Below are 24,772 nucleotides of genomic sequence, written 5' to 3'. Positions count from 1 at the left end.
CCTGCATCAGTTAGAACTCGGGTGACCTGCAAGTGATGAAACCCCAAACAAGCAGTCAAACAGTTTAACTCTCCCAGGCGACTGGTAACTTGTGTGGGTCTCGGCAGCATCAGGAACCCAGGCTCCGCCTATCTTGTTCTGCTGCCTTGCTGGGCCTACACGTCTAAGATCACTTCCTGGCCTGGGATGGCTGCTCCCATTCCAGCCACCTGATCCACATTCCAGAGCACGGGAAGGAGGAAAGGAGGGGGAGCGTATCTCCTCCCCGCTTAGGAACACTTCCTAAGAGCTGCACATACCACTTTGTTCACATATTACTGGCCAGAACTTAGTCGCAATGCCACACCAAATTTCAAGAGACCCTGGGAAACTGCCTTGAATCCAGGCAGTCATGTGCCCAGCTAAAAATCACGGTGTCTGTCTTAGTAAAGAAACAGGCGGACAGATGTTGTGGGATAATTGGTTCTGTCTAGCCACAGTCCCCGGCCTGCTCCCTGTCACAGCCTTGACTATCCTGGGGCCTCCCAACCACAGGGGGTTCTCCAGCAAGTTACAGCTCCCCTGACCGACTCCTCTCATGCCCGAGTCAGTACCCACCTTATGTGCATTAACTCACTGAGTCTTCACACCCGGCCCCTCAATCTGGTTCTACTGTTATCCCCATTTTACACACTCTTGTAATCTGAGTTCAGAAAGACTCGGCAACCTACTCAAGGCCACACAGCTATTAAGTGAAGGAACTGGGATTTGGATGCAAGCAGTCTGGCTGCAAGGCACCTGCTCTTAACCACCACATACTCAGCCAACGTCTGTGAAACTGAACTGCACCTCAGGACTGTGCTGGCCAGAGACACCTCGTGGACCCGCTACCCAGTGGGCCAGCTGCACTCCCATCAGCTTCCCAGAGAACCTCCTCACTCGCAGGACACAGGGGTGTGCGAGCCCAGTAATTACGTCCTCCCCAGAGAGAAGGGCAAGACTGCGGCGCTGACGTGGTGCCCTCTTCCCCATGCTAGCGACTAAGACCAGAGGACCAGCTATTTCTAGACCTTTATTTCTCTGTGAAAAGGGGAAAGAAAGGAATAAAATAAAAACGACACAGTTGACACAAAGAAAACCACTGAGGGGAAGGAAGGGAGGTGGAGAAGTAGATGGCGGAGGGGGTCCCCATTACAGCAGCAGGAGCCAGTGACCTGGGATGCTCACATCTCTCCCCCAGCGTGGGCGGCAGTGGCCCCTTCCTCCCAAGGTCTCTGCCCTGTCCCACCTTGCGCTCCCCTCAGCCCCTTGGGAGGTGGACGGTGAGAAGTCGGATTCCCGGGCTGGGGAGGGGAGGACCCGTGCTGGGGGAGGGGCCTGGGGTCAGACCATGCACAGGGAGTGACAGCCAAAGGCCCCCCAATGTCTCCCTGAGGGAGGGACTGGGGGGGAGGGTGGACACCAGAGGCCGGCGTTGGCTCCTCTTCCAGCATCAGGCGAGAGACAGAACTGGGGGAACAGGAACAGTTGGGAGTCAGAACAGCAGCTAGCCCTCTGCCCACAGCTGCTCCTGGGTCTCCCCGCCTGGAGCGGCTGCTCCCAGGCCTAGCGCCATCCTTGCAGACCACCTTGCCGCTGGGGTCTCGGAGCTCTCAATGCCTTACCAGTCAGAGCCTCCTGGGCAAAGTACTTGACGTCCACGTCCTGGTCCTGGGTCAGCTTCTCTAGGATGGGCTTGACTTCGCTCTGCAGTGTGCTGGGAAGAGAAGAGGAGGGCAAGGGGTCAGCCAGGTGGGGCCGGGGGCACAAGGTGCGCACAGACAGACACACAACTGAATTAAGAGTCTCAGGGGCCAGAGAAACAGTTACTTTGAAGGTTGGAAGTCTGACAAACCAGGACAGAGGCCTCTGGGGCCCAGAAGAGGTACAGGGATGTCAGACAGTGTGGAAAAGTGGAATCCAGAACCCACAAGTCTCTGAGCCTTGGAAGTCGGTACTTTCCATTCATTTAACATACTTATTGAGGCCTACTGCGTATTAGGTGTGAACACAGTGGAAAATCCAACCCTGTTGATTCTCACCCACGTGGAGCTTGGGCTGGGAGGAAGACACAGACCAAACTGATGATGAGTAACAGAAGAGGCAAGCGCCAAAACGGAGGGACTTGGCCCTACAGGAGCCCAGGGAGGCAAGGGGCCCAGGGAAATGCATCTGCACCGACACTCAGCTGTCTGGGGAAACGAAGGTGGACTTCAGAGAGAAACTAAAGGTATGAAGCTGTGTCGTGGACCGAGACAGAAGTCAGAGGTGCAGGTGTCACATGTCCCCTTCCAGTTGACAGAGCTCCCCCTCCCCCCCAATATAACCACTATTCTCATTTCCATCACCTACATGCCCCTTGATCCATTTTTGAAGTTGATATGAATGGAATCCCAGGATAGGTTTTCTTGGGCCTGGCTTCTCACGTAGGTGAGTCTCTGAGAGTCACCTAGGTTGCTGCACACAGCAGGAAGGAGTCTTTTTATTGCTAAATACAGTCTCCTACCATATGAATAAACCACAACTTATCCACTATACTGTCGATGGGCACTTGCGCTGTTTCCACTTCATGGCTAAAATGAATAAAGCTACCATGAACGTTCTTTTGTTAGAAACAAGCACTCCTTTCTCTCGGATATACACCCGGGAGAGGATACAGCCGGGAGAGAACACACCAGCTCATGGAGTGTATGTCTAATTAGCTTCACTCAACTCTACCAATTTTCAATGATTAGGCCCATTTATTATTTACAGCCCCACCGGCAAGATATGAGAGTTCCAGGGCTTCCCTGGTGGCGCAGTGGTTGAGAGTTCGCCTGCCGATGCAGGGGACATGGGTTCGTGCCCCGGTCCGGGAAGATCCCACATGCCGCGGAGCGGCTGGGCCCGTGAGCCATGGCCGCTGAGCCTGCGCGTCCGGAGCCTGTGCTCCGCAACGGGAGAGGCCACAATGGTGAGAGGCCCGCGTACCGCAAAAAAAAAAAGATATGAGAGTTCCAGCTGTCTACCTTCACCAACACTTGCGCCACTGAGCTTTTTCAGTTTAGTCATTCTGACATAGCGATCCATTTCCCCCACTGAACTGGTATACACGAGGGTCTGCTTCTGTGCCCTCAATTCTGTGCCACTGAGCTATTTGAATATTATTGTGCCAACACCTCACTTTTTAATTACTGTGGCATCATAGTTAAGTCTTGGTATCTGGTAGGATAAGTCTTCCAACTCTGTTTTTCTTTAGGATCAATTTGCTTATTCCAGATCTTTGCATTTTCATGTTAATTCCAGAATCTACTTGTCAATTTTTCAAGAAAGGACCTGCTGAGATTAACTGAGATTATACTAAACTTATGAGTCTGGGGACCCATCCCATCCATGAATATTATGTACGTCTCCTTTAATTTCCCAAAGCAACATTCCATAGTTTTCACTAGAGGTATTATACATCTTTCATTAAATTTATTACTTGGTATTTGATGGTTTTGGAGCAATTGTAAATTACACACACACACACACACACACACACACACACACACACACACATTTGTTAATTTTATTTTCTAATGATTTGTTGCTATTATATAGAACTGCCACCTTCTCACCCCCTCCCACTATGTGAGGCAGGTCATGTGAATTCTCATTCTACATTTGAAGAAACTAAGACCTCGAGGTCACAGAGCAAGCAAACAGCAGTCCTGGGCCTCAAACCCTAAGCTCTACCTTCAAAAGTCAAAGATTAAGATGCCCAAAACCAGTGCTACTGGTGTGTGAAGGAGGGTCCAGGCCTCACCTGTTGTCCAGGATGGGCCCTATCTTCTGTAGGGACTTGGCCACGTTGAAGCGGACATTGGCGACGGGGTCCCCAGCCATACGCAGCACTGTGGGCAGCATGTGCTTGGTGGTGATGTCCTGCCCACAGACCTCAGACAGCACCTGGAGGTCAGTGAGTAGCAGAGGGTGACTACCCGAAGTTCACGGCTAACTCCCATTTCTCTCCCTTTCTGACCAAGGCCACTCTGGTGATTGTCAGGCCAGAGGGTGAAGCTGAGCAACTGGGGGAGCTCTGAGCCCAGATTCGCCCACCCTGAGGGTAGTTTATTCTCTGGAAGCTCCCATTTCCCCTAACACCCTCCTAACACCACTGTCTCCCTGCCCTGCAAACTCCCAGCCCACATTGTCCCATCCTGTCTCCCCACCCTCAGACTTCCCTTCATCCTCTTGGGATGGGACTTGATTCCTGACCCCTGGGATCCCTTCCTTAGTACAGTGGTCTCCAAAGTGAGGCATGGGAAGAAATTATCAGAACACTTCGTTATGTTAGTTTTGAAATCCTATCCTTTAATTTCTAGTTATGTGTATGGCTTATTTAAGTGATTAAATATAGCTAATATATGGCAGAGCTAGAATTAAAAAGGTCTGATTCTATAAACTGCACATTTAACTATTATATCATAAATAGATATATACACATTTTGTGAGGAAGGAGAGGGTGCTTCCTCTCCTACCAGAAAGGTCTGGCAATCACTGTTCCGAGAGGCCAAGTCTCCCTAGTCCTGGGCCTCCCACAACGCCAGGTCCCCACCCCCAGAGGCCCTGTGACTCTGACTGGGGAGCCCCAACCTCTGGCCTGCAGTTCCCCAAGGACTCACCCCTGCAACCCCAGCTCCCATCACTTGCCCACCCCCAAGCCAGGTTTCTCCCCTGCGGACCCTCTGCCATTCCTCCTCTCCTAGGTACTCCCCCACCCCTCAGGGACAGGCCGGAGGCAGGTGGGTGTGCTCACATTGATGCAGAAGAGCGTAGTCATGCGGTGCAGGTAGTTGGGGTCCCCAGACATGGCCAAGACCTTGGGGATGATAGTAGCATGGGCCCACTCCTTCCCAAACTTCTCCACCAGTTTCTTCAGGTTGCTGGTGGCCGCCTCGCGGATGGCATAGACTGCAGAAGGATGAGGGACGGGGGCGGTGATTCAGAGGTGAAGGACTGACTCGGGTGGGGAGTCACAGTCACACTCACTACTGCCTACCGAGCAGCCCTAGGTACCAGGCCACATACGAACGAATAAACTCCAAGAGAAAGAAAGGGCTTGCTGTGTGCTAAATGTAGGGTTTTCTTTCCACGCAGTACCTCCTCAAGAGCTCCAAGATACAGACGGGCACACCGAGGCTCTGAGAAGTGATTTGCCCAAGCAAATGATTTAGCACTTAGTACATGGAATGGAGCCTGCCTGTTACAGAAAAAGGTTAACTTTTATTTTTGCCACTCTTAGTGAAAACAATGAGCAGTTCTCACAATGGCCTTGAAAGGCTGGGATGAGAAGTCCCATGTTTCACAGAATGAGCGTGGGCTGAAAGATGGCAAGTGACTTGCTTAAGCTTCGACAGCCAGGAGGTGGGATTCAAACCCAGGCTGTCTGCTTGGTAGCCCTAGGACTCTCGACTGTAGGAGGCAGCCCCTGGGTGACCCCTGCGCTTCTCTGGGACTCCAAAAAGCAAGGAGCTGGTCCGCGTGAGCATCTGACAGCATGGGAGAGTGACTCTAGCCTCCCCCACTCTCCCCACCTGCCCCAGACAATCCGCCCCTGCGTCCCTCCTGGAGCCCCAATCTCCTCCCAGAGACACCAGAAGTACTCACCATGATCTACAAGCCAGGCCATGCACAAGGAGTTGAGCTTCTCATCGAAGAACTCCACCCCCTGCAGAAGACAAGGAAGTAAGGGATCACGGAAGACTGGGTAGTTTCCAGCAAACCTCAGGGAAACCACACCCACCCCAAGAAGCTGGGACACTGCTCAGCTTCACCTGAGGGGCTTTTTCTCTCTCCTCTCTCTCATTTAATTCTATCCATCTTATAAAGGCCCTATTTCCTGTGTACCTTCCTCCGACTCCCCGGACAGTCCTCACACCTTCCACTGAGCCCTCACGGCCCCCAGGTCCACCGGCACAGCCCGGGACACACTGCACTGTGACTAGACTCCACCGTGCACCTCTCCCAGGGCAGCGTGCCTGGCACCAGGCCTCCGCACTCACCAGCTGTCCAGCCAGCAGAGGCATGTACTCAATGATGGCCAGTCGCACTCGCCACTTGGCATCCTCAGCCAGCTCCACAATGGCGGGAAGCAGGGACTGGGACAGCTGCCGGATGCCAATCACCTCGTTTACGCAGTCCAGGTTGGAGATGATGTTCAGCCGCACCTCCGGGCACTGAGGAGAGGATAGAAGGGTTCTGAGAGAAGGCCAATGCACACAGAACCCAGGGCAGGGCGAAAAGAGCTCAACCACACCAACCTCATATAATAAACATCTCTGCAGGGCAGACTACCACTGCCCAAGCCCAGCTCCCGGCCCTGGGGACACGTTAAAAGCACACACAAAGCAAGCAACATGGATTATTAAATGGGACAGCTTTTCAAATCTCATCATAGAAGCACAAAAAATGTTTAGCCCTTTTGAAGAATCTGCAGGAATCACAGTGCAAAAACATGGTACCCTGGGAAAAACAGACAAGATAATAATCCCAGCTCTGCCCGTTGCTAGCTGGGAGCCCTTTGGCAAGGGACTTAACGTTTCTGGATATCAATGTGTGACACAGAAACGTCCATCTAATCCCAAAGGGTGGTTGAGGCTACTGAACTGCCTGATCCACAAAGGGCTTGGCATGTGGGAGTTTATTACTTTTATCATTTCTGTTACTTTTACTCTTTCTGCTAGTCTTTGAGCTCTGTAAGGAGCACGTCTCATATATCCTTATGTCTCCAGTACCCAGCAGAGTTTCTGGACCATAGTAGGTGCTCAATACATCAGCTGAAAGAAAAAAACGAAGGAATAAAGAAATATTTTTGAACCACTAGGTGACTACCAATATTATGAGCTCTGACTTACAACATGTGCACATATGCAGGTATCCCCCACTTTTCGAAAGTTCGCTTTACACCACTTTGAGTTTATGAAAGACCTACACTGGTGCCTGCTTTTGCTAACCAAAAGAAACCTAAAGAGGGTTTTTGCTTTTACAAGAGAAAAAAATTGCTTCTTTGCTCTACACCATTTCAACTTATGACAGGTTCATAAGAACACTCTACCTTAGGAGAGCAGGGAAATCTGTGCCCCCATCTGCTTCTAAAAACCTTTGAAGCAACTTTTAAGAAAAGGCACATAAACACAATTAACTCCTTGTCCAACATCATATATTCCTGGGGCAGACACCACAGTTAATTTTTTCTACATCTCCCTCTGGGAGCTGTGGGGTAAGGAAGCACGCATTGAAATGAATCCGTGAACCAAATGAGCAAGTGTGCAGTAAGGGGTTAACTGGACAGGTCTAGGCTGTTCAAACTTGGCACATTCCAAAGGACTGGCCCTTGACCAGCTCCTGGGAGATGATCTCTAAGCACCTGGAATATCCAAACTGATAAAAGGGTCTTTGTTTACCTGGGGGTCTTGGGCCATGCCAGATAGAGCATGCTAATAATGTGATTTATGGTGAGGACCTTGGGTCATGTGGCATCAACTTGACCTCTACAGAGGCTGGAGACACAGTAACCTAAGGTCAGCCACGCGAACGGCTCCATTCCATGCCTATGTGACCAATCCCCAATAAAAACCCTGGAAACCAAGGCTCAGCAAGCTTCCCTAGCTGGCAGTCTCCTCATGTGCTGTCACACGTTGGTACTGGGAGAATTAAATGCACTATGTATAACTCCATTGGGAGAGGATAACTGGAAACTGGCGCCTGGTCTCATGCACCTTCTTCCTTTGCTGATACTAATCTGTATCCTTTCACTGTAATCAACAGTGACCATGAGTATAACAGCTCTTCTGAGTTCCGAAGGCTGTTCAGGCAAATCACTGGAGCTAAGGGTGGCCATGGGGACTAAGACTCAGCAAGCAATGAAGAAGAGCAATGGCAGCCGCTGAAAAGACAAGACAGCCTCAGCTGCTGGCTCCAAAGTGAGATTGCCCAAAAGGCCTCTCCAACAAATCCTTTGAGAAAAGCACCTAAGTCCTGCTTTTCAAAAATAATAGAGTCCCCTTTAGGAATGAAAGACAGCCAATTTCCTACTACCTAGTCTGAGAACTGAAGAAGACTCTCAGAGCCAACACAACTTCCCCCTCCCCTTCACTGGATTAATGTGTTTCTTCCTAAAGCCAAGGATACTCAGGGAGACAGGGAGAGGGAAGGAATGTCCCAGGGCTCATCAACTTGTTAGTTTCACTCTTTTTCTGTTATATTCCTTTGAATCTTCCACTAGATAGAGCTGCTGCAAATGTTCATGAAACACTGTTTACATAAATAACATAAATGATTTAATTTTAAGTTTACTTATCTTTTCTTAAAAGTATATTATATCCAATGATTATAAAAGCCTCAACTGTCATAAATGGCGGAGGGGTGTGCACAGCAGGGGACTCCTATGTGAAGAAATGAACTGCTACAATGTTCCCTCCAACTTCCTAGTGCACCGCATACGTGGGCCTTGTGTGTGTGTGTGTGGTGTACGCACGTTCGTGTGCATGTGCATGTATGTCAGGGCGAGGCCTCTGCAAACACAGAAGTTATACTAACAGGTCTCACACCAGCCTGTGGTATCACCATCTGCCCAGTCCCCACCAAGGCAAACAGCAGGGGGCCTGCGAGCCCCAGGCCCCAGCACGGCCCCCCCTACCTCTTGAAACCAGCCGCGCCCCCCTCCCAGACTCCAGCAGCAGCCTCCGGTCTGGTCTCCCTGCACCTCTTCGGCTGCAGCACTTGCATCTCCCTTCGACACGTCTCAGGGCTCCTTCCCAACACCCAGATCTGCTCCGCCTCCTCCACCCCAGGTTCAAGTCCACACTGCTTCCCTGGCTGTCACCCCATGGCCTCTCCAGCCATCGCGCGGTGCTCTCTCTCATCTTTTGTGCTCCAAGCCAAATAAACAGCTAGCTGAGGTTGGTCCCATGACTGGCTCTGGCCAATGGGGTGTGAACAGACAGGATGGGTGCCCCTTCGGGGTCTTACTGTTGAGAGGGCGGGGCCCGCTGCTGGTCGGTGCCCTCTCCCTTCAGCCACCTCAGACCCACAGAGTGCCAAGGTCAGCAGGGCCAATCCCCCAGTGTAGGTCCACCCCACCTCTGGACTGTTGTGAGAGAAATAATTCTCTACCTTATTTAAGCCGCTGTATTTTGGGGTCTCTATTACAGCATCTTAGCCTGAACTCTGATCATCATGAATGTATCACAGCACCTGTATGATCAGGGCATCATGGGACTGCCTATCTGTCCCTCTCCACTGCCAGTCTCTGAAGGTCCTTGAGGAACAAAAGTGTCTCGTTTTTTTTTTCTTGGAATCCCTAGCGCCCAGGAAAAAACGACTAGTACAGAATAAGGGCATGCAAAACAAATGCCTAATAAACAAATAAGCTAACGTGCAGTCCATCATGCCCACAAACATTCAACTCCTTGGCAACCTGGGTGTTTGTTGAAGATCCTGGCAAACTGGGAAAGCAGCCGCCCCACCTGTCCCAGCCAGAGCACAGAGCCTTCCAGGGGCCCTTACCTCATCCTTCAGCTGAGCCAGGAAGAGGGGCAGGAGGTGCTCGATGGTGTTGTCTTTGCCCAGGATGGGAGAGAGGCCCATGATGACTGAGGCCAGGGCTGACTTGACATGTTGGTTGGCGTCTGACACCAGCTCCTGGGAGGGAGAAGGAATGGGGGAGCCACAGGGTCAGTGGCCAAGAAGACTCCAACTCCTAAGAAGCCCTGAGACACAGCCTACTCTCGCCATCTCAATCCAGGGCAGGCTTAGTGTGCACGGGGACCTGCAGATCCATACATGTCCGGCCTGCCTGGAGTTCAACGACCCCTGTTCCCAGCAGCTTTCACCCCAATCCCAAAGCTCTCCGGATGAGGAGATCCAGTGAGCTTCGAGGGGGAAGCACTCCCCGCCTCTACGTTCAGCCCGAGCCTCGGACTTTGCCTGCACTCAGGGCTCCTAACTGCTCCAAACGCAAGACCGCCTGGCCCTGGAAGGCTGGGAACTCGGTTTGCATCTGGCTGCCCCTAATGCCCAATCTCCATCCCTTCTTCCCAGAAGGCTCAGATCTGCTCTATTCCTCCCACCAAATTCCCTGTTACCTTGATGCAGGGCAAGATCTGGGTCATGATCACATTCTCCCGACAGTCAGCTGAGAGATTTTCACAGAATTCTGTGGGCAGGGAAATGGAGGCGGCGGGAGGTAAGACCCGATGTCCTAGTTTTGCCTTCAGCTCCCGGACACCCACCCGCTTACTGTGTCCTGGTCGCCAGCACCAACCTTTGACCTTGTGGGAGGCTGCGGCCCTCACCTCGGCCTCACAGTCTTTCATCAGGTTCTGGAAGGCAGGGACCAGGTCCGTCTTGGTGATCTCAGGCCCCACTGCTTTCTGGAGCTGCAGAAAGGGAAGGTCAGGGGGGGTCAAAGGGCTTGGCAGGTATTCTAAATGAATGAGAACAAAATCAAAGATAAAGGCACCAGGAATGGGGTAAAAACAGTCCTTGGAATCACTGCTGAGATGTAATGCCAGGGCCATGGGGGTGACCTTGGCCAAGTCTCGGAGCCTCTCTGAGCCTTGGTTTCCTTGTTGTATAGTGCCGAGTTGGGCTGGGTAGTGCAGTGGTCACAAGCATGGCTCTGGAGTCCATCTGCCTGGCTCAAATTCTTACTCTTACTTAGCACCTGTGTGACCCTGGATGAGTCCCCGTACGTCTCTGAGCTGTACCACGAGGGTACTTACTGCACAGTACTGTTGTCTGCATTAGAAATAACTACAGATCTCCTTCCTGTTCAGGGTTGGGTTTTCTGCTACGTGATCCAAAAACAGTCTAATGATGTGTGCTGGCTCTCACTTTTTGATTTAAATATTTCTGTGTTTTCTAAGACTGGTTACCAGAGCCCGTGTGACTTTTGTAATTAAGATGAAATACTAAGGGTCAAGAGGGAAGCAGGCATGCTAGGCCCTCCGCATCTCATGACACCAGGCCAGAAGGGGTGCACAGGTCCTGCTGGCGTGCCGCTTCTGGAGGCCTGGGGGGAGACAGGGCAGTTCCTGACCAAGGGGAGAGGTGAGGACCCCAGGGGCCTGGTGCCCATCTCTCCAGTGTCCCCTCGCCCCAAAGCCAGTCCCAAATGTCCTTGCTCGTACTTGCCCTCACCGCCCAGTGTCCGCTGCCCATGCCAGACACAGTCCCTACCCCAGCCCTCACCCACTCATCTTCCAGAACCTGCCTCAGTGCTTCCAGGCCCAGGAACACCAGCCAGCCCCGCACCTGTCACACTTTAACATTACATTTCCCTCTGTCTCAGCTGGCCTCCCTCTTCAGGCTGTCTGTTCCCTGACGGCCAGGGATGTACTGAACTCACCGTACCCCAATGCCCAGCAAAGAGCTGGTGCTCAATAAACCTACTTTTGCAATAAGCAAACTGAGATTTCTGTGGAAAGAGCACTGTCCTGGGACATGTGGCATCTTGTCCCTGTTCTGCCCGCCTGATGGTGTCACTCTGACCAGTCTAACCTCTGGGCTGTGTTATGGGGCTGAACTGTATCTCCCACTGAAGTCCTAACACACCCCACACCTCCCTGGAACCTCAGAATGTGACTGTACTTGAAGACAGGGTCTTTAAAGAGGTCATAAGGTAAAATAAGGTCATTAGGGTAAGCCAATCCAAAATGACTAAAGTCCTCATAAGAAGAGGAGATGAGAACACAGACACACAATTAAAGACACGGGGAGAAGACAGCCATCTACAACCAAGGAAAGAAGTCTCAGAAAAACCACCCCTGCTGACACTTTGATTTTGGACTTCTAGCCTCCAGAACGGTGGGGAAATAAAGTACCACCCAGTCTGTGGTACTCTGCCACAGCAGCCCCAGCAAACAGACCGTCTTCCCTTTTGTAAAAGGAGATAAAGTTCGATTAGGTCAGGACCACATACATGCTACCCCTTCTCTGCTCCTGTGGTTCTCTCCCACAGACCCTTAAGTTGGCCTCAGAACCCTTCAATCAGGATTGGCAAGTGAAGTGAGGTCCAAATGGATGATTACCGAGATCTTACCGCTTAAACACCCGACGATTCCCCTGGGCTTCACTAAACCCCAGCTCCTATATGTGGCCCCTCCCCTTTGCCTGAGGCCTCAGTCTCCACATCTGTGAGACGCTGCCAACAGCCCCCTCATGTACCTCTGTGAACTTGTCGGCCACCATGTATCGGACGCGCCAGGACTTGTCCTCAGCAGCCTGGCGCAGGGTGGGCATCACCAGGGCCTCCAGATCCTCCTGGGGTAGGAGCTGGGCGATGTTCACACACGCCTCCACCGCTAGCAGCCGCACCGAGTCCTGAGGAGAGGATGGGAACAAGGAGGGTGCAGCAGAGGCCCCATCAGCCCTGGGACGCCCTTTCAGACTCAGGGTCCACTGGAGGGAGACAGAGGAAAGGGGCGTGGAGCAGACCCCACCTGCTCGTCAGAGGCCAGGTTGGAGAACATGGGGATGATCTCGCTCTTGACGTTGTCCAGCTCCAGCACCTTGGCGAACTCCCCCAGCTTGGAGGCTGCGGCCCGCCGCACCATGGGGGTGTCATCTGAGCACAGGTTCCGGAAGTACCTGGGGGTTGGGATGGGGCTCAGGAGGGACCCCTGGGATCCCAAGGCAGCAGGCAACACCATGGAGGGCGAGCACAGACGCTGTAGTCACGCAGTTCCTGGCTTTGCCTGGGTGACCCTAGGCGAGTGATGGCCTCTGAATCTTCCCAGCCCTACACAATGGAGCTGATAACAGTACCTACCCTACAGGGTCGTTATGAGGGTTAAATGAGACAATGTGCATGAAACAATCAGCAGCCTTTCTGCAGTAAGTCCACAGTGAATGGCAGGTACTGATTATATTATTACGACCACATAAAATTGCTTGGCTAAGGTGCTGGGCTGGGGCTACTCAAAGGTTTTCCCTTCCAGCAGTGACTGCTCCAGTTGGAGATGCACGGGGGCACATGCAGCCCTCTACGTGCCTGCAGGCAGCTGTAAACCAGTATTCTGGCCGGAGTGATGGCTCAGGGCCCGGGCTTGCTGCTCAGTGGTTCATAAAGATGGTGGATGGACAGAAGTCCAGAGGGAGGGGAAACACACATTAATAGAAAATTTTAATCCAATTAAAAATATTTTCACTGGTTCTTCTGGAAGCCAAGTCTTACATGCAAGCAATTCCCTGGGGTATCAAGCCAAAGGGGAGAAGGGTAGTGGAGGAGGAGGCCTCCTATCTGCCAACCGCAAACAGGCCTAAGATAGCATCACACATCACTTGTCGAGTGCTTCTGTGTACCAGATTCTGTTCTAAGCATTTTGTATGTAGTAATTCTTTTAAATCCTCACAATAACCAATGGGAGAAAGAACCATCATTATCTCCACTTCCTAAATGACCAAGAGGCAGTGCCTGGGTTCACACCCAGCTGTGTCCAGACACCACTGTCTCTGAGGGGTGGGCAGAGGGGAGTGGGGGCTGGAAGAGCTCTGGGGCCTTTGGGCCCTGGATGGGCCTAGAGGGGGCCGAGGCTTGAGAGAAGGGGACCAAGGAGAGGGAAGAGGCTGGGTCTTGCCAGGGGACTCACTGTCGAAGTTCCGCCTTGACGGCACTGGACACGCGGGGGTAGCAGACGGAGAAGAGGCCGCAGGCCGACGTGCGGGAGGTGAACCAGTCGCCGCCCGCCAGCCGCTTCACGAGCGGCACGAAGTGGGCCTCAAGGTCGGAGGGCGAGTGCTCGTGCGAGATGGCCCGCAGGGACTCCACCGCCTTGTCCCGCACCACGGTTTCCTCCACCGTGGCCAGCGACTCCAGGGGTGGCTGGGGGGCAGAACACAAGGTCACCGCCCAGCTCCCTCCCCCCACCCCACACTGCTCAGCTCCTCCAACAGGTCTTCCCTGACCCCCCCAAGCCAGCCTGCCTTCCCTGAAGAACCTCTTTCACAGGACCCCGAAGGCGCTTCAGTGGGGTCCACACACCTCACAATTATACACGTCGCTTTCTGAGGACAGGGCCGCAACTGTCATCAGCTTCTCAAAGTGCAGGAATCATCACTGATGTTGACTGGAACATCTATTTACTACATGTTCTGAGCAGGGCCACAACTCTAGGGGGGCACTGGTTCTAACTCACTGAATCCTACAAAGCAGGTCCTATGAAGAGGAAACTGAGGCACAGACAGGCTAAGTAACTTGCCCGAGCATAATAGCCACAAGCCAGGATCTAAACCGGGCCAGCTGGCTCCAGAACCTCCAAAGGGCTGACAGGCAATTGCATCAGGATCTCACAATACTGGGGGACTTTGAGGCTTGCGACTCTCACTGGTTTGTTACTGTGAGGCCTGGAGTGATCACGTTCCTTTACGGACATTTGACTGGCTCACCACCGTGTCCCCCGAGCCCAGCAGACCTCTTGGCACAGGGCAGGAACTCGGGAATTACTGACCTAATGAAGGGAGACTCAATTTACCCTAATCTGTTCAAAAAAGATGTGGAGGTCTGTGGTCTGAAGTCCAACCTGCCCTGACAGGTAAAGAAAGTAGAAGAAATGATAAATGGAAATGCTTCCAGGGCCCATGCAGGAAACAGAATTGAAGCAATGGGCAAAGGTGACAGGTGCGGGCAACCGAGGCAGAGACTGGGGCAAACTGGAGAACATACAGTCTAAGGAGTACAGCTGCTTTCCAGCTCTGTCAGCTGTCACCACGGGGAAACATGGCCGGTAAAAGCAAAGCTGGTTTCCCAAAGGCAGCCAAAAGGGGCAGGTTCTTATCTGTGAAAAAAACCTCATTTAACACATGCTCCAACATGGATAAACCTTGAAGACATTATGCTAAATGAAATTAGCCAGTCGCAAAAGACTCCATATTGAATGACTCCTTTACGTGAGGTGTCCAGAGCACAGGCACACCTTGTTTTATTGCGCTTCACTTTACTGCACTTTGCAAATACTGCACTGTTTTAAAAAATGAAGGTTTGTGGCGTCTACCAACTCTATCAATGTCATTTTTCCAACAGCATTTGCTCACTTCAAGTCTGTGTCACATTCTGGTAATTCTCTCAATATTTCAAACTTTTTCATTATTAGTGTATTTGTTATGGTGACCTGCGATCAGTGACCTTTGATGTTACTATTGCAAAAAGACTACAACTCGCTGAAGGCTCAGATGATGGTTAGTATTTTTTAGCAAGAAAGTATTAACTAAGGTCTATGTACCTTTTTTTGACAGAATGCTATTGCACATTTGATAGACTACAGTAAAGTGTAACCATAACTTTTATATATACTAGGAAACAAAAAAATTCATGTGACTCGTTTTATTGCAATATTCACTTTACTATGGTAGTCTGGGACCAAACCTACAATATCTCTGAGGTATGCCTGTAGTCAGATTCACAGAGACAGAAAGTGGAATGATGGTTGCTGGGGGCTGGGGTAAGGAGCTTGGGGGTCACTGGTTAATGAGTACAGAGTTTCTTTGGGGAAGATGAGAAAGTTCTGGAGATGAATGGTAGTGATGGCTGCACCACAACGTGAATGTACTTAACATCACAGAAGAGTACACTTAAAAATGGTTAAAATGGTAAATATTATTTATAATTTACCATGATAAAAAAATCAAAAACAGAATTTTTAAAAACTCATTTTAAAAAGGTGGCAATAGGGGCTTCGCTGGTGGCGCAGTGGTTGAGAGTCCGCCTGCCGATGCAGGGGACGTGGGTTTGTGACCCAGTCCGGGAAGATCCCACATGCCGCGGAGCGGCTGGGCCTGTGAGCCATGGCCGCTGGGCCTGCGCATCCGGAGCCTGTGCTCTGCATCGGGAGAGGCCGCAACAGTGAGAGGCCCGCATAACACACACACAAAAAAGGTGGCAATGGGGGCTTCCCTGGTGGCGCAGTGGTTGAGAATCCGCCTGCCAATGCAGGGGACACGGGTTCAAGCCCTGGTCCGGGAAGATCCCACATGCCGCGGAGTAACTAAGCCCATGCGCCACAACTACTGAGCCTGTGCTCTAGAGCCGGTGAGCCACAACTACTGAGCCCACGTGCCACAACTACTGAAGCCCGCGTGCCTAGAGCCCATGTTCCGCAACAGGAGAGGCCACCACAATGAGGCCTGTGCACCACGGCACAGAGTGGCTCGCACTCTCCGCAGCTGAAGAGGGCCTCCGTGCAGTGGCGGGGACCCAACACAGCCACGGGAGGGAGGGAGGGAGGGAGGGGGCAATGATTCACAAGGAAAACGTAATGCCATGCCTGCCTGGGGACCCTCAGTGTGTGGCCTGTGTCACAGGGACACGCTCTCGTAGGGTTCTGGGTGCAAGACTGGCTCACAGAGGTGTGGTTGCAGACATGGTGTCACAGTACTGCAGGGACCGGGTTCCTCTTATTTCCTTGTTCTCCCACTACCCAGGCTGGCACACAGGAGGCACTCAATCTTCCATTTAGAGTCCCTCAGTAAATATTGAGTAATAATTGATTAATACTTAGCAAGTGACTGTAAGTGAAACTTATGGTAACCTGTCACGATAACAGAGGCCTGGGGACTAAGGCTAAGCAGTAGTTACATCACCCAAGGATCTCTGCCCCAGTGGGTTACTGCAGGGAGAGGTTCTCACAGTGTGGTTCCCAGACCACCCACGGCAGGATCACCCAGGAGGCCTCTCCCAGCACAGACCTAAAGAATCAGACTCTGGGGGCAGGGCCCAGGAAGGTGCACACTGAGGAAACCCCAAATGATGCTTTTGCATAACAAAGACCCATTGCCATGAGGCCTCTGTGCAATGGAGGATGGGGTTCTCAAACCTGGGGAGGGGGAAAGGCGTGAACCTCCTAAAATCATCTCTACTCGTTTGAGGAGAGGGTCTGGAGTCTTCATTTTCATCTAAGGGACCCATGATTCCAAAAGGGTTAAGAGCTGCTGATACAGAAATAATCCTCACACTATACCTACACGGATCTCTGTGAAATTCCATCTCACTCACACCGCAGAGAACGAGGGCCGGGATCGGGTCTGACACACCTCTGGGTTCCCGGAGCCCACAGTCCTTGCTCATGTTCATGGAATGAACAGGTTGCAAAAGAGCCATTTCCCGTAACTTGTCAAAATCCACCTCCTCCAGGAGCTCCTCCTCGACAGCTCCCCCATCCCATCTAACCCAGATTAGCCGCCTCTTCTGGGTTCTAAGGGTCCCTGGTTTCCCTTTATTCCAGCTCGGATCAGCCTGTGGGGCAACCAGGAGCCCTCTGAAGACAGTACAGAAGAGTGGTAGTGGCAACGAGTTGGGGGCCTGGGTTCAAATCCTGGCTCTGCCTCTTCCCAGCTTGTGCCTCGGTTTCCTCATCTGTGAAATGACACCAGCACGAGTCTCACAGGGTCGCTGCAGGACACAATGGGTTACTGTACATAAGGCACTCAGAACACATGCTGCAGGTGCTGAGTGAGCTGAAGCTATTCTGACCTGACTTGCCTGCGGGTTCCCAGTGTTGCCTGGCCCAGAGGATCCTCACGGATACCAGTCCCAAAGGTCACACATGACTGCTCCCCAAAGAGAAGCATGGGATGACAGGGGTTTCCCTCATTGGGAATGATCAGTGGAAGACCCTGACTCGGCAGGGGAAGGAAGCCGGGTGCCGGCCGTTTGTCTGCAGGCCTGTGGCTCTGGTTGAAGCTGTGGGGTACTCAACAGTGTTCTCTGCTCCTGAGTCCTCTGAGAAGCTGCTGAAAGCTATTAATTCTCTCCTCAGAAAGACTGATAAACACCAGGGGCTGCAGATAGTTCCATGGAGTTCAAGGGACCCCTTTCAGGTAGGTCTAGGGACCTCATCACCTTCCTGGTGTTAAGCAGTCCTGCTCTGTATAAAATGTATGAAATGACCTCATTCACATACAATTTTCTGTGTGTTCATATACAATTATACATGTGCACTCAGGTGAGAGACAGGATACCAGAATCTAATGATAATTATCACAGCTTCTTAGAGTTAATGCTTAATGCATGTTTGGAAGAAAATAAATGACCATATGTGCTCAAATCCAAGACCCCAATAAGCAGCACATTATTTCACAGACCACTAAAAGGAACAAGGCCTGCTGACAGTAACTGTAAAACACCATCAAGTGCAGATGCCACAGTATGCTAACATGTCTTCAGGAACCATGAAAGAATTATTGGGAGGAAAAAAAAGGAGGCAGAGCTGTTCCACGGCTCTGAAGAACAGTGAGCAACCTCCAAGGGTCTTTCAACCCAGGTCACAGGACTGGAGCACTTCCTCCCTTCTCTTCTCCCAAACAGCAGTTGCTATCAGTATCTGACCATCTCTGTCCCCAGACATCACCCAGCACAAGGTCTCACAGGCAGGAAGTGGGTGGGGCCTGGGGGAGAGTCAACCGGACACACCTGGAATCCCAGCTCTGCCACTCACTAGCCATGCGACCTTCGACACTGAACCTCTTGTTGCTCCAGGTGGCTGTCTCTACCCCAAAGGGTGGACACGACCTCACAACATATGGCATTAATGACAACGGAGCTACGATCTGTGAGTACTTACTAGATGCCAAGTACTGTGCTAAGGGCTTCTTGAGTCGATTCTCAAGGTAAGTTTTAATGACTCGAGGTTAAGTAATTTACAAGTCACACAGCAAGCAGTGGAAGAACCCAGCCTAACTCCAAACTGAAAGCCTCACGCGTTGAGTGCCGGTGGGGCCTGGTGCTGGTCAGGCACGCCCAGTCAACGGTAAGGAGGACACCCGCGTTTTCGTGCTGATGTATTAAATGTCACTGCTGACTTGCCAGATTAAAGTGAATGTCCAAGGCCCAGCTGTTCCGAGAAGATGACCCCAGCCTCTCCTGCACTCTCCCCTCCCCGCCCTGGCTGCCAGGACCATGGGTCTGACCCCGCCAGGGCCAGGCAGGGGCCTTCCCCACCTTCCAGACTCACCAGCAGGCAGTGCACGTACTCAGGGCCTCCGACCAGAGTGGTGAAGGTGCCCAGCTGTTCCGCCAGGGCCAAGAGGACCTCATCCTCATCGTAAATGGTGTCTGTGGGACAAGACAGACTGGCTTACAGTTCCACCCCAAGTATGACCCCACCCTTCAGTAACCCAAGCTGGGAACAAGCAGGCTCCACTCTGCTTCCTCAAACTGGCAGCCACCCTCCACCTGGGTGGGCAGAGATGAAGGCAGAGGCTGGGGGCAGCTGACAGAGTGCCCGTGGCTAGGTGCGGGACACTGGGGGAGCGAGACCACCTCGCTGCATCCCAGTCTCCACACCTGTAAAATGGTGCCAATCCTTCCACTGCAGCGATGGCCAGAGTGAGGAGCAAACGCGACCACGTGTATGAGCGCAGAGCCTGGGAAACGGGAGCTCTTTTTGCTTCTACCCTCAGCACTGTTCCCTCTGCCAGGAACTTCGTTCTCTTCAGCCTGAGAAAGTCTGCTCTGTCCTTCGACACTTGGTTTAGCTACCGCTTCCTGGAAGATTTCCAGGATGCCACCCTGACAGGTCAGGTCCCTTCTCTAGGCTCACTGCCCAACCAGGCCACCCTTATCAGACCTCACTGCGGGCTATGACCACCCGAGTCCAGGACTGGCTCCTCTGTGCCCCAGCTTCTGCCAGAGATGAGCACAGTGGGCACTCAATCCGCTCAACTTTGCTGAAAGAAGGGACGATTGTGCGCGAAGAGAACTGCTCTGTCCTAACACCTAAATCCAAAGGCCCTTCTCAAGCTCCATCCTCCCTTTGCTGAGGCGATGGGAATGACTATGGCAGAAGACGCTAGCATCCCTAGCGTCTAGGCTGGCATCTCAGCTCCCTGAGTGTACGTGAGGCATATGCCCATCCTGTGGTAGGTTCAAATCCTGCTCTCTTGTTGGCTGGGTGTGTGGCAGCTCACTTGGCCTGAGACTCTTTTCTCATCCCCCAAATCACAACAACAGCGTTGTTCTGAGACTGAAGGGAAATAACTGCTTTCTGTGAAGAGCTCAGCTTGGGGCCCAGCACGAGAGTCAGTGCTTTACTAAACTCTGGCTGGCGTGGCTCTGGCGTGTCCTGCTCTCAGGCTCCCTCCCAGCCTCGGTTTCGCCGGCTCCCACTGTGGACAGTTCAGATCACCCTCCCTGTTCTGTTCCTTTCCTGGAGACCTTAAGGACATCCTCAACTCATACTCAACTCTACCTCCAGTCCAGACTCCTTGGCCAAGCTGCATCCCTGGAAGCTAAACATACGGGAGCTGCCAGCACCTCAGATCTCCACCCTTCCCACCTCCACACAACTGCCCTCCCAGCTTCTCTGGCCCACACCCGTCAACCCCCACGTTAACGTTGCCCCTGCGTCTCTCCCTGCAGCCCTCACCATGCAAAGCGCCACGTTCAATCCTGGCCCCGTCCGCCCTTCACTCCTGCCGGCTTCCCTCCAGGCAGCCTCCCCGCCACCTCCACCAAGAAACTGCCCGCAGCACGTGCTGCGTGGAGCACTGGATCCGCCAGCCATCCTGTGAGTTAGGGCCTGCTTTACCCCCTCTGCAGAGAGGGGAGCTGAGGTTGGGAGCGGTGGAATGGCTTAGCCAGGTGTGCCCAGCAGGTTGGTGGCACAGCTGGGTTTCAAACCCAGGTCCTTCCAACTCTTTTCTCTACAACTTTTTAGCCACTGCTTTACACTGCCGTACCACACTCCCTGTACCCCTTGCCCCCGAGGCCGTCCGGGTCTCAGCGTTCTAAAGCCTTCAAGTCTCTCCAACATTTCACCAGTGGAAGCCACTGGTTTGAGGTCGTCTGCTCAATGTCACGTGTGCAGATGCCTCCTCCCCATGTGGTGTTCAGAGGCAGATACCCCTGAGCTCCTCAGTCATCAGCTGTGACTGTGGGCAAGTCCCTGCACATCCCCTCAAGCCTCAACTCCCCCAGTGTGAAATGATGAGGGGGTGAGAGTCCCTGCCTCCCTCCCGCCTCCCAGCACCATCACTAGGCCCAAGTGAGAGGATCAGAGATGAAAGAGTTTCACTAGGGACAAAGCACAGCTAACTCTGAGCCTTTACTGGCGATTTTAATTAGTATGAAGTACGAAGTCATAATAAGAATGATGGGAACAGAGGATTTACCATTAACTGGTGATCCAGTCTGTATCAGATATTGTGTCAAGCGCTTTAAGTACATCTTCACAGACAGGAGAGCACAGGAACGGTCTAATCGCTAACACCTCAGCACCACTTACCACATGCTGAGCACTTCACGTGGGATCTTATTTCATCTTCATATTAGGTTGAACTATTAATGCCCTTCTCACACATGAAGGATCGGAGGCGGGCAGATATGAAGTATCTCGCCCAAGGTCACACAGCTAGAAAGTGGTAGAGCTAGGATTTGAGCCCAGGTAGTTGGGACCCAAGTCTGTGCTATGAGTCATTAACCAACACTGTCGAGTTTGGAGCCAGCGTGACTTGATAAATATCCCCTCTGGAGCACCTCCTAACTGTAGGACCAAATAAGTTACCTCATCTCTCCACGCCTCGGTTTCCTCATCTATGAAATGGGGGCAGCAGTCTTACCTACCTCAAGGGGTTACTGTGAGATTAACTTGGACAACAATGGTGGTGTACATTTACCGAGCACAGCTCTATGTGAACGAACTCAATCCTCACAAGCAAGGGTTTAGAACACCACCTGGCACATTAGGTATATATATAGTAACGGTAGGCTGTTATTGTTATTATTTAATGTTCACAACATGCTACATCACATGTCGACTATGCCCATTTTACACATAAGAACTCTATGGAACAGTGAGGTAACTCGCCTAAAGTCACTGGAGCTTCAATTCAAACCTGGCTCTATCTGCCTCCAGAGCGCTTTTCACCAGTCCCTGCCCCAGCCCCAGCACCCGGCACACGGCACTTACAAACAGCTTGTTAAATCCAGGGGGGCTTCTCTTACCTGGCAGGAACCACCCCCGGGAGCCCCCAACTGACCTGGGCCCCAGGAGGACCCGTACCTGTAAGGAAGGGCAGAAGCTCACTGCGGGTCCTTTCAACCCCGAGGGCCAAGGCGATGGTGGACAGCTTCTTGATGCTGTTGAGGCGAAGCTAATGACAGAACGAGAAAAGGAAGGGAGAATGTTAGCAAGTCCAGACTTAAGGGAGTCTGACACCTCTGGACCCAGTCAGCCCCTGGAAGCCTTGCTAAGCATGTGTGGGGTGCTGAGTAATAACCTGGCAAGTCTACCAAGTCACTCTGTGACCCTGGGTCATTAAATTACAATGGCAGCAGCAGCCTCAGCAAAAGCACCCGGCGGGTCTCACTGAGCCAACACCCCTCGTGGCACTTTCGAGGACCACCCTGTCCGACACTGCACCCGCCTCCCCACCGTCCCCACCCTCCTGCTTTTGCCCCCTCCTGCGCTCAGCAAGGCTAACACACTGAGCCTTGGACTCTAACAGCGGTAGCCACGTTCCCAGCTTACTCTGGGCCCAGTCCCAGCCCAAGCACTCACTTGCACTGTCTCATTTAACTCTCACGACAAGCAGAGGGTTACAAGCCCTGCCCCAGAGAAGAGGAAACGGGCTCAGGGAATGAAAGTCCCTTGCAAGGGTCACACAGCTCAGATGGTGTAGAGTGGGATTGTAACCAGGACTGTTGGCTAACAGTGATAACAGAACAAACAATACTATAATGGCGGGCAGCCACCAGAAGCTCGGGGTGACAGGTCTTCTCACAGCCTCTCGAAGGAACCAACGCTACTGACACCTTGATCTCAGACTTCTGGCTTCCAGAACTGAGAGAGAACACTCGTGGCTGTTTGAAGCTACCAAAGATGTGATGCTTTGCTGTGGTGACCCTCGGAATCTCACACACTCCGCTGACACACAGCGGGTCCCAGGCTCAGCCTGTTGGTGTTAGGACCGCATTTGATCCTCTCGTCCCCGGGGGCATGACTAGCCACCTCTCCACCACCATGGAGGCGCAGAAAGCTGCCTGAGCGAGCACTGAGACCCAGCCCCAGCTGCTGCCATCTGACTGGGAAACCTCTCTTCCTGTGTCTCCATCCTGACAACAGGGCTGCTCGGCTGCGGCCGGAAGGCAGTGAGCTCATGTGTGTGAGTGGAAGGCGACGCCCTCAAGGGTGAGTAAGCCGTGCCAGGCCAGGCCAAGCGGGAATCCTCCTCCCGGAAGGAAGGAAAGAAAGGAAGGAAGGAAGGAAGGAAAGAATGAGGAGGGACCAGGTCAAGGAGAGCAGCAAGGGCTCCCGCAGCCTATTCTTTCCCAGGCCCCACGCAGCTGCGAACAGGTCTGCAAGTGACTGGCGTCCTGCATCCCCTCTGGTTTAAGGGGTTTAAGACTCTCTTTGGGAATCACAATGATGAGAACCTCAAGAAATGCTATGGTGGCCTCACCTCAAAAAAACACACACACCGCACTTTTCATACCACGTCACTGGGTTTTTGGACCACCTGGGCTTGAGGTAGTCCAAGCACTCACCATCCTGGTAGTAAAAGGATCTTCAGATTAAGTACTACAAGGCCTGCATCTTATTTTTAGCCCAAAATTAAATGTATATAAAGACAGACCTACAGAAACAGATAAACGACTCAAGATGGTGAACACGAACACTCACTGAATCTGAGTGGTAAGCACACAGGTGCTCACTGTACCGGTCTAGAGGTGGGCAGACTTTCTGTAAATTGCCAGGAAGTATTTTCAGCTTTGCAGGCCACTCGGTCTCTATCTCAACCACTCAACTGTGTCTCTGTAGCACAAAAACAGCCAAAGATCCAGACAATATGTAAGCAAGTGGGCATGACTGCATTCCAATAAAACTACACCTGCAAGGCTGCGGGGCAGAATCTGGCCCACACGCTGTAGTTTTCTGGCCCTTGTACTAGTCCTTCGATGTTCTGTACGTTTGAAATTGTCCTCAAGAATATATCAGAGTAAGTATTGACTTAGTTGCCTGTTTCTCTGTCACCTCCAAGTTGAATCTCTGTGTTCTTCTCTCAGCTGGGCTACATGGAAAAGCACACGTGGTCCAGGACACAGGATGCTGGCAGGGGATAATCATAATGACAGTAACAATAGCCGCTAGCATTTACTGATTGCTTACTATGTGCTTGGCGTGGATAATTAATACATTCACTCCTTAGAACTGTGCTCTGAGGTGGGTATTGTTACTAGAATCCTCCCTTTTAAAGGTAAGCACGCTGATGTGCAGAGAAGCTGTCACTTGGTGGAAAGGTGCAGAGCCGTGTCCAGAAGCCAGATGCCCTGACTCTTATTAATCTCAACATCACGCTGTCATTTAGCAACGATGCCCAGGGAACCGGCCCAGGAGAATCAGGCCAACTCTTCCATGGTGGACAGCCCCCTTCCTTCCACTGCCGTCTCTGGAGATTCTGCTTTTGGTTTTAAGAATAGCTGCTGGTTTCTTCGGCATAAATGGCACCGTGAACGCTTAAGAAAGGCAGCAACAGGGCGGGCTTTAGATACACTATCTGGGTTCAAGGCTAAGCTGCTTTTCACATTAGCTGTGGGAACTTGGGCCACTCTTTGTACCTTTTTGAGTCTCAATTTTCTCATCTGTGAAATGGGGGACTGTAATAATACCTATCCTTTGTGCTTTGTGAGTACAAAGTGACATGATACTGGAACAGCCTCGCACCAGAGGAAGATGAGTAATGGCAGCTATGGCAACCTTGCTCGGTTGACGGCACCCTGATTTTCGTCCACGTATCA

At 52.1% G+C, this 24,772-nt stretch overlaps 1 protein-coding gene across 1 annotated transcript in view; it reads right to left on the bottom strand.

The window, feature by feature from the left end:
* Positions 1-536: 536 nt before the first annotated feature.
* The window catches only part of PPP2R1A (protein phosphatase 2 scaffold subunit Aalpha), a 33,405-nt gene continuing 9,169 nt past the window's right edge, over positions 537-24,772 (bottom strand). Inside the window, exons 2-15 of the mRNA XM_079906768.1 lie at positions 22,038-22,128; positions 18,990-19,090; positions 13,635-13,867; positions 12,486-12,633; positions 12,211-12,366; positions 10,307-10,421; positions 10,128-10,198; positions 9,550-9,684; positions 6,045-6,218; positions 5,650-5,710; positions 4,799-4,953; positions 3,806-3,948; positions 1,644-1,735; positions 537-1,488 (exon numbers count right to left, since the gene is read on the bottom strand). Of these exons, the coding sequence (XP_079762894.1) occupies positions 1,472-1,488; positions 1,644-1,735; positions 3,806-3,948; positions 4,799-4,953; positions 5,650-5,710; positions 6,045-6,218; positions 9,550-9,684; positions 10,128-10,198; positions 10,307-10,421; positions 12,211-12,366; positions 12,486-12,633; positions 13,635-13,867; positions 18,990-19,090; positions 22,038-22,128 (1,692 nt within the window). The 3' untranslated portion in view covers positions 537-1,471. The remainder of the gene's footprint in view (positions 1,489-1,643; positions 1,736-3,805; positions 3,949-4,798; positions 4,954-5,649; positions 5,711-6,044; positions 6,219-9,549; positions 9,685-10,127; positions 10,199-10,306; positions 10,422-12,210; positions 12,367-12,485; positions 12,634-13,634; positions 13,868-18,989; positions 19,091-22,037; positions 22,129-24,772) is intronic.

The sequence above is a fragment of the Stenella coeruleoalba genome, assembly GCF_951394435.1.
Source record: "Stenella coeruleoalba genome assembly, chromosome: 20".
NCBI classification, from domain to species: Eukaryota; Metazoa; Chordata; class Mammalia; order Artiodactyla; family Delphinidae; genus Stenella; species Stenella coeruleoalba.
This window is presented reverse-complemented; position numbering and strand designations above follow the sequence as displayed.